This window comes from Bombina bombina, chromosome 12, assembly GCF_027579735.1.
Source record: "Bombina bombina isolate aBomBom1 chromosome 12, aBomBom1.pri, whole genome shotgun sequence".
Classification (NCBI taxonomy): Eukaryota; Metazoa; Chordata; class Amphibia; order Anura; family Bombinatoridae; genus Bombina; species Bombina bombina.
This window is the reverse complement of record NC_069510.1, coordinates 39961311-39974187: the sequence shown is the minus strand read 5'-3', so window position 1 is coordinate 39974187 and position 12877 is coordinate 39961311. Positions and strand designations below refer to the sequence as shown.

The following is a 12877-nucleotide window of genomic DNA, read 5'->3' as shown; positions in this document are numbered from 1 at the left end:
AAATTTACCTGACGGAGTCCAGGTTATCAAAACTTCTAAATGCTTGCTGTGTCCTTCATTCCATTCCACGCCCGTCAGTGGCTCAGTGCATGGAAGTAATCGGCTTAATGGTAGCGGCAATGGACATAGTGCCATTTGCGCGCCTGCATCTCAGACCGCTGCAATTATGCATGCTAAGTCAGTGGAATGGGGATTACTCTGATTTGTCCCCTCTACTAAATCTGGATCAAGAGACCAGAGATTCTTTTCTCTGGTGGCTTTCTCGGGTCCATCTGTCCAAGGGTATGACCTTTCGCAGGCCAGATTGGACGATTGTAACAACAGATGCCAGCCTTCTAGGTTGGGGCGCAGTCTGGAACTCCCTGAAGGCTCAGGGATCGTGGACTCAGGAGGAGAAACTCCTCCCAATAAATATTCTGGAGTTAAGAGCAATATTCAAGGCTCTTCTAGCTTGGCCTCAGTTAGCAACACTGAGGTTCATCAGATTTCAGTCGGACAACATCACGACTGTGGCTTACATCAACCATCAAGGGGGAACCAGGAGTTCCCTAGCGATGTTAGAAGTCTCAAAGATAATTCGCTGGGCAGAGTCTCACTCTTGCCACCTGTCAGCGATCCACATCCCAGGCGTAGAGAACTGGGAGGCGGATTTTCTAAGTCGTCAGACTTTTCATCCGGGGGAGTGGGAACTCCATCCGGAGGTGTTTGCTCAACTGGTCCATCGTTGGGGCAAACCAGAACTGGATCTCATGGCGTCTCGCCAGAACGCCAAGCTTCCTTGTTACGGATCCAGGTCCAGGGACCCGGGAGCAACGCTGATAGATGCTCTAGTAGCTCCTTGGTTCTTCAACCTGGCCTATGTGTTTCCACCGTTTCCTCTGCTCCCTCGACTGATTGCCAAAATCAAACAGGAGAGAGCATTGGTGATTCTGATAGCGCCTGCGTGGCCACGCAGGACCTGGTATGCAGACCTAGTGGACATGTCATCTCTTCCACCATGGACTCTGCCTCTGAGGCAGGACCTTCTAATACAAGGTCCTTTCAATCATCCAAATCTAATTTCTCTGAGACTGACTGCATGGAGATTGAATGCTTGATTCTATCAAGGCGTGGCTTCTCCGAGTCAGTCATTGATACCTTAATACAGGCTCGGAAGCCTGTCACCAGGAAAATCTACCATAAGATATGGCGTAAATATCTTTATTGGTGTGAATCCAAGAGTTACTCATGGAGTAAGGTTAGGATTCCTAGGATATTGTCCTTTCTCCAAGAGGGTTTGGACAAAGGCTTATCAGCTAGTTCTTTAAAAGGACAGATCTCTGCTCTGTCTATTCTTTTGCACAAGCGTCTGGCAGAAGTTCCAGACGTCCAGGCATTTTGTCAGGCTTTGGTTAGGATTAAGCCTGTGTTTAAAACTGTTGCTCCCCCGTGGAGCTTAAACTTGGTTCTTAAAGTTGTTCAGGGAGTTCCGTTTGAACCCCTTCATTCCATTGATATTAAACTTTTATCTTGGAAAGTTCTGTTTTTGATGGCTATTTCCTCGGCTCGAAGAGTCTCTGAGTTATCTGCCTTACATTGTGATTCTCCTTATCTGATTTTTCATTCAAACAAGGTAGTTCTGCGTACCAAACCTGGGTTTTTACCTAAGGTGGTTTCTAACAGGAATATCAATCAAGAGATTGTTGTTCCATCATTGTGTCCTAATCCTTCTTCAAAGAAGGAACGTCTTTTGCATAATCTGGACGTAGTCCGTGCCTTGAAGTTTTACTTACAGGCTACTAAAGATTTTCGTCAAACATCTGCCCTGTTTGTCGTTTACTCTGGACAGAGGAGAGGTCAAAAAGCTTCGGCAACCTCTCTCTCCTTTTGGCTTCGGAGCATAATACGCTTAGCCTATGAGACTGCTGGACAGCAGCTCCCTGAAAGGATTACAACTCATTCTACTAGAGCTGTGGCTTCCACCTGGGCCTTTAAAAATGAGGCCTCTGTTGAACAGATTTGCAAGGCTGCGACTTGGTCTTCGCTTCACACCTTTTCAAAATATTACAAATTTGACACTTTTGCTTCTTCGGAGGCTGTTTTTGGGAGAAAGGTTCTACAGGCAGTGGTACCTTCCGTTTAAGTACCTGCCTTGTCCCTCCCATCATCCGTGTACTTTAGCTTTGGTATTGGTATCCCACAAGTAATGGATGATCCGTGGACTGGATACACTTAACAAGAGAAAACATAATTTCTCCAACATTGGTGTGTCCGGTCCACGGCGTCATCCATAACTTGTGGGACACTCTCCTCCCCAACAGGAAACGGCAAAGAGCACAGCAAAAGCTGTCCACACAGTCCCTCCCAGGCTCCGCCCACCCCAGTCATTCTCTTTGCCCGCTGAACAGGCAGCATCTCCACGGAGATGGTGAAGAGTATGTGGTGTTTAGTTGTAGTTTTTTATTCTACTATCAAGAGTTTGTTATTTTAAAATAGTGCTGGTATGTACTATTTACTCTGAAACAGAAAAGGATGAAGAGTTCTGTTTGTGAGAGGAGTATGATTTTAGCAGCAGTAACTAAAATCGTTTTCTGTTCCCACACAGGACTGTTGACTTGAGATGAGATAACTTCAGTTGGGGGGAACAGTTGGCAGACTTTTCTGCTTAAGGTATGACTAGCCATATTTCTAACAAGACTGTGTAATGCTGGAAGGCTGTCATTTTCCCCTCATGGGGACTGGTAAGCCATTTTCTTAGTCTCAAACAGAATAAAGGGCTTAATATGGGCTATAAAACTGGTAGACACTTTTATGGGCTAGATCGATTGCTTTATTGGGGCATTTTATACAGTTTGATGTTGAAATTCACACTTTATATCTTTGGGGAACGTTTTTGTTATGTCAGGCACTGGTTTAGACTCCTTCCCAGTCAGGAAGGGCCTTCTCTGTAGTAGGCAGAGCCTCATTTTCGCGCCATTACTGCGCAGTTACTTTGAGAGCAGTACATGCAGCTGCATGTGTGTGGGTCTGGAAGTAGTTGAAAAAGTTCCTAAAAGGCTTCATTTGGTATCGTATGCTCCCCTGGGTTTGGTAAAGTCGCAGCAAAGGCTGGTACTGGGACTGTAAAGGGTTTAAAACTGTAAACGGCTCCGGTTTCCTCATTTTAAGGGTTAAATGTCTGAAATGTGGGGTGCAATGCTTTGAATGCTTTAAGACACTGTGGTAAAAATTTGGTTAAAATTGAACAATTCCTTCATAGTTTTTCACATATTCAGTAAAAAAGTGTGCTCTGTTTAAAATTTAAAGAGACAGTAACGGTTTTGTTTTAAAACGGTTTTTGTACTTTATTGACAAGTTTAAGCCTGTTTAACATGTCTGTGCCTTCAGATAGACTATGTTCTGTATGTATGGAAGCCAATGTGTCTCCCCCTTCAAATATGTGTGATAATTGTGCCATAGCGCCCAAACAAAGTAAGGACAGTACTGCCACAGATAGTAAAGTTGCCCAAGATGATTCATCAGATGAAGGGAGTAGACATAGTTCTACATCATCTCCTTCTGTGTCTACACCAGTTTTGCCCACGCAGGAGACCCCTAGTATTTCTAGCGCGCCAATGCTTGTTACTATGCAACAATTGACGGCAGTAATGGATAATTCCATAGCAAATATTTTATCCAAGATGCCTGCATTTCAGAGAAAGCGCGATTGCTCTGTTTTAAACACTGTAGAGCAGGAGGGCGCTGATGATAATTGCTCTGTCATACCCTCACACCAATCTGAAGTGGCCATGAGGGAGGTTTTGTCAGATGGGGAAATTTCTGATTCAGGTAGAATTTCTCAACAGGCAGAACCTGATGTAGTGACATTTAAATTTAAATTAGAACATCTCCGCGCTCTGCTTAAGGAGGTGCTATCTACTCTGGATGATTGTGACAACCTGGTCATTCCAGAAAAATTGTGCAAGATGGACAAGTTCCTAGAGGTTCCGGTGCACCCCGACGCTTTTCCTATACCCAAGCGGGTGGCGGACATAGTGAATAAGGAGTGGGAGAAGCCCGGCATACCTTTTGTCCCCCCTCCTATATTTAAGAAATTATTTCCTATGGTCGACCCCAGAAAGGACTTATGGCAGACAGTCCCTAAGGTCGAGGGGGCAGTTTCTACACTAGCCAAGCGCACTACTATTCCTATCGAGGATAATTGTGCTTTCAAAGATCCTATGGATAAAAAATTGGAAGGTTTGCTTAAAAAGATTTTTGTACAGCAAGGTTACCTCCTGCAACCTATTTCGTGCATTATTCCTGTCAATACAGCAGCGTGGTTCTGGTTCGAGGAACTAGAAAAGTCGCTCGGTAGAGAGACTCCGTATGAGGAGGTTATAGACAGAATTCACGCACTTAAGTTAGCTAATTCCTTTATTTTAGATGCCGCTTTGCAGTTAGCTAGATTAGCGGCGAAAAATTCAGGGTTTGCAATTGTGGCGCGCAGAGCGCTCTGGCTAAAGTCTTGGTCAGCGGATGTATCTTCCAAGACAAAATTGCTTAATATCCCTTTCTAGGGTAAAACTTTTTTTGGGCCGGAATTGAAAGAGATTATCTCAGACATCACTGGGGGTAAGGGCCATGCCCTCCCACAGGATAGGCCTTTCAAGGCCAAGAATAAGTCTAATTTTCGTTCCTTTCGCAATTTCAGGAACGGACCGGCCTCCAACTCTGCAGCCTCTAGACAAGAGGGTAATGCTTCGCAAACCAAACCAGCTTGGAAACCGATGCAAGGCTGGAACAAGGGTAAGCAGGGCAAGAAGCCTGCTGCTGCTACCAAAACAGCATGAAGGAGTAGCCCCCGATCCGGGACCGGATCTAGTAGGGGGCAGACTCTCTCTCTTCGCTCAGGCTTGGGCAAGAGATGTTCAGGATCCCTGGGCACTAGAAATAGTTTCTCAGGGTTATCTTCTGGAATTCAAGGAACTACCCCCAAGGGGAAGGTTCTACATGTCTCGCTTATCTTCAAACCAAATAAAGAGACAGGCATTCTTACATTGTGTAGAAGACCTGTTAAAGATGGGAGTGTTACACCCAGTTCCAACTGTGGAACAAAGACTGGGGTTTTACTCAAATCTGTTTGTAGTTCCCAAAAAAGAAGGAACCTTCAGACCAATTCTGGATTTAAAGATACTAAACAAATTTCTCAGAGTGCCATCGTTCAAAATGGAAACTATTCAAACGATTTTACCTACAATCCAGGAGGGTCAATTTATGACTACCGTGGATCTAAAGGATGCGTATCTCCATATTCCTATCCACAAAGATCATCATCAGTTCCTAAGGTTCGCCTTTCTGGACAAACATTACCAGTTTGTGGCTCTCCCATTCGGGCTAGCCACTGCTCCAAGGATTTTCACAAAGGTGCTCGGGTCCCTTCTAGCGGTTCTAAGACCAAGGGGCATTGCAGTGGCACCTTACTTGGACGACATTCTGATACAAGCGTCGTCTTTTTCAAAGGCAAAGGCTCACACAGACATCGTTCTGGCCTTTCTCAGATCTCACGGGTGGAAGGTGAACATAGAAAAAAGTTCCCTGTCTCCGTCAACAAGAGTTCCCTTCTTGGGGACAATAATAGATTCTTTAGAAATGAAGATTTTTCTGACAGATGTCAGAAAGTCAAAACTTCTAAGACCATTACAACTGTGCATGCTGAAACAGTGGAATGGGGACTATACAGACTTGTCTCCAGTGATTCAAGTAGATCAGAAGACCAGAGACTCACTCCGTTGGTGGCTAACCCAGGATCACCTGGCCCAGGGAATGAGCTTCCGCAGACCAGAGTGGGTCATCGTCACGACCGACGCCAGTCTAGTAGGCTGGGGCACGGTCTGGGAATCCCTGAAAGCTCTGGGTTTATGGTCTCGGGAAGAGTCTCTTCTCCCGATAAACATTCTGGAACTGAGAGCGATATTCAATACTCTCAGGGCTTGGCCTCAACTAGCAAAGGCCAGATTCATAAGATTCCAATCAGACAACATGACGACTGTTGCTTACATCAACCATCAGGGGGGAACAAGGAGTTCCCTGGCGATGAGAGAAGTGACCAAAATCATAAAATGGGCGGAGGATTACTCCTGCCACCTATCTGCGATCCACATCCCAGGAGTGGAAAACTGGGAGGCGGATTACCTGAGTCGTCAGACATTCCATCCGGGGGAGTGGGAACTCCACCCGGAGATTTTTGCCCAGTTGACCCAATTATGGGGCATTCCAGACATGGATCTGATGGCGTCTCGTCAGAACTTCAAGGTTCCTTGCTACGGGTCCAGATCCAGGGATCCCAGGGCGACTCTAGTGGATGCATTAGTAGCGCCTTGGACCTTCAACCTAGCTTATGTGTTTCCACCGTTTCCTCTCATTCCCAGGCTGGTAGCCAGGATCAAACAGGAGAGGGCCTCGGTGATTTTGATAGCTCCTGCGTGGCCACGCAGGACTTGGTATGCAGACCTGGTGAATATGTCATCGGCTCCACCATGGAAGCTACCTTTGAGACCGGATCTTCTAGTACAGGGTCCATTCGAACATCCAAATCTAGTTTCTCTCCAGCTGACGGCTTGGAAATTGAACGCTTGATTTTATCTAAGCGTGGGTTTTCGGATTCGGTGATAGATACTCTAGTACAAGCTAGAAAACCTGTAACTAGAAAGATTTACCATAAAATATGGAAAAGATATATCTGTTGGTGTGAATCCAAGGGATTCTCATGGAATAGGATTAAAATTCCTAGGATCCTTTCCTTTCTCCGAGAAGGTTTGGATAAGGGATTATCAGCGAGTTCTCTAAAAGGGCAGATTTCTGCTTTATCTGTTTTGTTACACAAACGACTGGCAGCTGTGCCAGATGTTCAAGCTTTTGTTCAGGCTTTGGTCAGGATCAAGCCTGTTTTCAGACCTTTGACTCCTCCCTGGAGTCTGAATTTAGTTCTTTCAGTTCTTCAAGGGGTTCCGTTTGAACCTCTACATTCCATAGATATCAAGATGTTATCTTGGAAAGTTCTGTTTTTGGTTGCTATTTCTTCTGCTAGAAGAGTTTCTGAGTTATCTGCTCTGCAGTGTAATCCGCCCTATCTGGTGTTCCATTCAGATAAGGTTGTTTTGCGGACTAAGCCTGGTTTCCTTCCAAAGGTTGTTTCCAACAAGAATATTAACCAGGAAATAGTTGTGCCTTCTTTGTGTCCGAATCCAGTTTCAAAGAAGGAACGTTTGTTACATAATTTAGATGTAGTACGTGCTTTAAAGTTCTATTTAGAAGCAACAAAGGATTTCAGACAAACGTCTTCTCTGTTTGTCGTTTATTCTGGCAAGAGGAGAGGTCAAAAAGCTACTGCTACCTCTCTTTCCTTTTGGCTGAAAAGCATCATCCGATTGGCTTACGAGACTGCCGGACGGCAGCCTCCCGAACGAATCACAGCTCACTCTACTAGGGCTGTGGCTTCCACATGGGCCTTCAAGAACGAGGCTTCTGTTGATCAGATATGTAAAGCAGCGACTTGGTCTTCTCTGCACACTTTTGCCAAATTCTACAGATTTGATACTTTTGCTTCTTCGGAGGCTATTTTTGGGAGAAAGGTTTTGCAAGCCGTGGTGCCTTCTGTTTAGGTAACCTGATTGGCTCCCTCCCTTCATCCGTGTCCTAAAGCTTTGGTATTGGTTCCCACAAGTTATGGATGACGCCGTGGACCGGACACACCAATGTTGGAGAAAACAGAATTTATGCTTACCTGATAAATTACTTTCTCCAACGGTGTGTCCGGTCCACGGCCCGCCCTGGTTTTTTTAATCAGGTTGATGAATTTCTTTCTTTAACTACAGTCACCACGGCACCCTATGGTTTCTCCTTTTTTTTCTCCTGTCCGTCGGTCGAATGACTGGGGTGGGCGGAGCCTGGGAGGGACTGTGTGGACAGCTTTTGCTGTGCTCTTTGCCGTTTCCTGTTGGGGAGGAGAGTGTCCCACAAGTTATGGATGACGCTGTGGACCGGACACACCGTTGGAGAAAGTAATTTATCAGGTAAGCATAAATTCTGTTTTATGCTTACCTGATAAATTTATTTCTCTTGTAGTGTATCCAGTCCACGGCCCGCCCTGTCCTTTTAAGGCAGGTCTAAATTTGAATTAAACTACAGTCACCACTGCACCCTATGGTTTCTCCTTTCTCCTCTTGTTTCGGTCGAATGACTGGATATGGCAGTGAGGGGAGGAGCTATATAGCAGCTCTGCTGTGGGTGATCCTCTTGCAACTTCCTGTTGGGAAGGAGAATATCCCACAAGTAATGGATGATCCGTGGACTGGATACACTACAAGAGAAATAAATTTATCAGGTAAGCATAAATTATGTTTTTTAAAAGCCAGAGGACTTTACTTACCTCTTTCACCTTTCAATCCTCGATCCCCTTTTATTCCTATAGAGACAAATTACAATATGTTATATTACTCAGGGCTATACTATGCCATTAGATCTCCTATCTTCTTCTGTGTCCCGGCAGTTTTGCTGTATGTACCAATATGGTTTTGGCAAGCTTTGTCTAGTCCAGTAACAAGTCTGAATGGTTTCCTCTAAAGTGGTGGGTATAGTTTGGCAATTGAAAAGCAGTTGCAGCAAATAATGTGTTAATATATTTAGAAATAGTCCATACTATGTTTGCATGATAATTTATTAAAGGAATACAGAAATGTCTTGTAATTACAAGGTGCTTAATTTGTTTTAAGATCTCAATACATTTGGTGAGAGATGTGACTCGAGACATTTTAGTTTTTAAATGGACATTAAAAAGTACAAAAATTATATAATGCTTATGTAAACACACTATTAATACATCTACCAAGCAATGTATCTTTGTGCTTAAAGTAACCTAAAACCCACAATGTTTCTTTCTTGATTCAGTCAGAGCATACATAGAAGTTTACTTCTATTATCAAATTTACTTCTAATTGTATCCTTTGTTGAAGAGCATACCTAGGTATGTAGAATGCACATTTCTTGAACACTACATGGCAGCAAATACTGTGCTCTTGCAAAAGTATAATATTGTTAACTGCATTCTTACAAAACTGCACCAGACACGTGCAAGCTCCCAAGTCTACATACCTGCTTTTCAACAAACAATACCAAGAAACTTTTTTTTTTAAATGATATGCTTGATCTGAATCATGACAGAAAAATGTTGGGTTTCATGTTCCTTTAAGTCATCCAAAATACAAGAGTGCTACCTTTAATTCCAGTGGGTCCTTGTGGTCCCTGCAGTCCTGTTATCCCAGGGTGGCCCATGCATCCGCTTAGAAATGACAAGTCTGACTCCTCTACTCCAACAAGCTTCACGTCTAAGGTGCAGAATAATTTAAAGTAAAAACTGTTTTAATTTAAAGGGACAGTAAAGTCATAATTAGACATTCATGATTTAGACAGAACATACAATTTTGAACAACTTTCCAATTTATTTCTATTATTTAATTTGCTTCCTTCTCTTGTTATCTTTTGCTGAAAGGTTTATCTAGGTAAGCTCAGCAGCAGCAAAGAACCTAGGTTCTAGCTGCTTATTGGTGGCTGCATATATATACTGATTGTCATTAGCTCACCCATGTGTTCAGTTAGAAACCAGTAGTGCATTGCTGCTCCTTCAACAAATGATTCCAAGAGAATGAAGCAAATTTGATAATAGAATTATTCTGGAAAGTTGTTTAAAATTGTATGTTCTACCTAAATCATGAAATAAATATTTTGGGGTTCATGTCCCTTTAAATGAGCATTAATAAGAATTAAAAGGAAGTACCAATAAACAATAAATATTAACACAAATCAGCATTAGTATGAATAACATTATAGGCCAATAAGCATAAATAGGAACTACACACCTAACACAACTGCATTAGTTTCAATTTAAATTTCAAGGGGTCGATTTATGATGCAGTGGGTGCTGCTTCCGACCCACTCCGCTTCAGTTCTGACTAAAGTGGAAGTTAAGAAGCAGCGGTCCTAAGACCGCTGTTTTAACTCATCTGCCACCTCTGAGGTGGCGGACAGCAATCAGCCCGATCGAATATGATTGGGTTGATTGACACCCCCTGCTAGCAGCCGATTGGTTGCGAATCTGGCCGCAAATCTGCAGGGGGTGGTATTGCACCAGCAGTCCACAAGAACTGCTGGTGCAATGATAAATGCTGACAGCATATGCATTTATCGATGTGCGGCGGACATGATCCACTATAACAGATCATGTCTGTCCGCACCTACATAAATTGACCCCCAAGTGTCATTATAGTGTAAAGAATGGATTCAAGAGCTAAACAAATCAGCAGCAGCTTCTGAACAGCTCCTGAACAGTACTGTTTGTTTAACCCCTCTGCATGGGTTAAACACATAACAACATAACATTGCAGGGTTCCGTGTGCTAAAATGACATTCTCTAGCTAATTAGATTGTATAAGTTTTCAATGTAACGTCCCTTTAAAAAGCTTTTCAGTTCACATTTTTTGTATGCAAATATGTATGTTGCTCTTTTTATATGGATGACGGATAATCTTGCAGTACAGTGTCCCTTTAACAATGCCTTTAAAGGACCACTAAACACAGTAGAATTTCATATCCAATAAATGCATAATAAAGAGACAATGCAAAAGCACTTAATTTGAATTTCAAATGAGTAGTGGATTTTTTTCTGACAAATGTCAAAGTTAGTTACATTTTCTAATGCATCCTGCACAAAATGCATATACATATATCCTGTGAATCTCGCACATGCTCAGTAGGAGCTGGTGCATCAGAAAGTGTGTATATATAAAGACTGTGCACATTTAGATAATGGAAGTGATTTGTAAAGTTGTTTTAAATTGTGTGCTCTATCTAAATCATGAAAGTTTAATTTTGACTTGAGTGTCCCTTTAATGAATACTTATTTTGATCTAAAACTAAAACTATATATCTTGGTTCTCCTTGGTTTATAATCACTGATTAAACATCTCCTCCATGGAGGGTGGACAGAACTGACCACTCCCTAAGTTACCACATTTTAAGTGCCAGTGTTACTACAGAACCCTCCTACTCTTAGCTCCGTCTAGAACAGGGCTTCTTAAACTTTTTCCACTCGCAACCCCTTTTCACGTGATAATTTTTTTACGTGACCCCGAGTATGTAAAATAGTTATACAAATCAAACATGAACTAATAATAAATCATACTCATACTCGCCCCTTCATGCTCACTCCCCTGCCCCTTCCAATCTTCCCCTTCATATTCATACCCCTTTCATACTCCCCCTTCACACTCATACTCCCCCCTCAATGCTTAGACTCCCTTCTTTCATGCTCATATTCCCCCACCTTCCATGCTCACTCCCCTGCTCCTTCCATACTCCCCCTTCATATTCATACCCCCTTCCATACTCATACTCCCCCTTTATACTTATACTCCCCCTTTCCATGCTCATACTCCCCCCTTCAATGTTCATACTCCCCCCTTCCATGCTCATACTCCCCCCTTCCATGTTCACTGCAGCTTCCATGCTCACTCCCCTGCTCCTTCCAAACTCCCCCTTCATATTCATAATCCCCCTTTCCATGCTCATACTTCCTCTTCAATGCTCATACTCCCCCTTCCATGCTCATACTCCCCCCTTCCATACTCACTGCCCTTTCCATGCTCATTCTCCTGCTCCTTCCATACCCCCCCCATTCATATACATATCCCCCTTCTATGCTCATACCCTCCCTTCCATACTCATACTTCCCCTTCATACTCCCCCCTTCCATGCTCAGTGCCCCTTCCATACTTCCCCTTCATATTCATACCCCCTTCCATGCTCATACCCTCCCTTCCATCCCTGAGCATCTGAAAACTTTGAACATAAGTAGTTTTGCAATCTATTTCTACTAGTAAAACTTCTAGTAAAAGTTATTAGTTTTAATGGCATAAACATATATACTGCATAAACTGTAGCTTGTATGACACAAATTAAATCATACACTTTTAATATATATATATATATATAAGGGGACATTAGACCAAATTGTTTTCTTTCGCGATTCAGATATAGCATTCCAACTTTCCAATTTAATTCTAATAGCTCATTTGCATTGTTCTCTTGCCACAAATATATGCTCCGAGTCTAACGAATTAGAACATGTAACATCTTCACTATAATTGCCCTTTATGAGGCTAACGCTATATGCAATAAAAATTGATCCAGTGTTATTAAAAACAAACAAAGGTTTACGACGCATGCGAACGTTAATAAAACAATTGGGGGGATATTTATCAAGCTGTCAACTGTGCTGCATTCGCCAGCACCAATACGCTCACCTAACATCGCCTAACATTGCTGCTGCGGACCTGAATACGATCTCCATATTTATTAAAAAAAACTGGTAAAAACATGCACACCAAGTACTGGGCGATGAGCATTGGACTGTTGTTAACTAGCAGTCATCGATCTCGCGTCTATTCGACTTTTTACCAACTTTATTTATACCCTGTCACTAAACGCTGCGACTATACTAAAAGTGTTTAACCCCTATCCCGCCACTCCCGGACCCCGCCGCAACCTAAATCAAGTTATTAACCCCTATCCTGCTGCTCCCGGACCCCGCCGCAACTTAAATTAAGTTATTAACCCCTATCCTGCTGCTCCCAGACCCTGCCACAACCTAAATAAAGTTATTAACCCCTATCCCGCCGTTCCCAGACCCCGCTGCAACCTAAATCAAGTTATTAACCCCTATCCCGCTGGTCCCGTACCCCGCCGCAACCTAAATAAAGTTATTAACCCCTATCCCGCCACCATTAAATAAACATATTAACCCCTAAACCTCTGGCCTCCCACATCACTACCACTAACTAAACCTATTAACCCCTAAACCGCC

The 12877-nt window shown here is 43.1% G+C and overlaps 1 protein-coding gene across 1 annotated transcript in view; it reads right to left on the bottom strand.

The window, feature by feature from the left end:
- LOC128643135 (ficolin-1-B) overlaps positions 1-12877 on the bottom strand; it is a 216674-nt gene that overhangs the window by 181151 nt on the left and 22646 nt on the right. The window contains exons 2-3 of the mRNA XM_053696087.1: positions 9234-9344; positions 8390-8425 (exon numbers count right to left, since the gene is read on the bottom strand). Of these exons, the coding sequence (XP_053552062.1) occupies positions 8390-8425; positions 9234-9344 (147 nt within the window). The remainder of the gene's footprint in view (positions 1-8389; positions 8426-9233; positions 9345-12877) is intronic.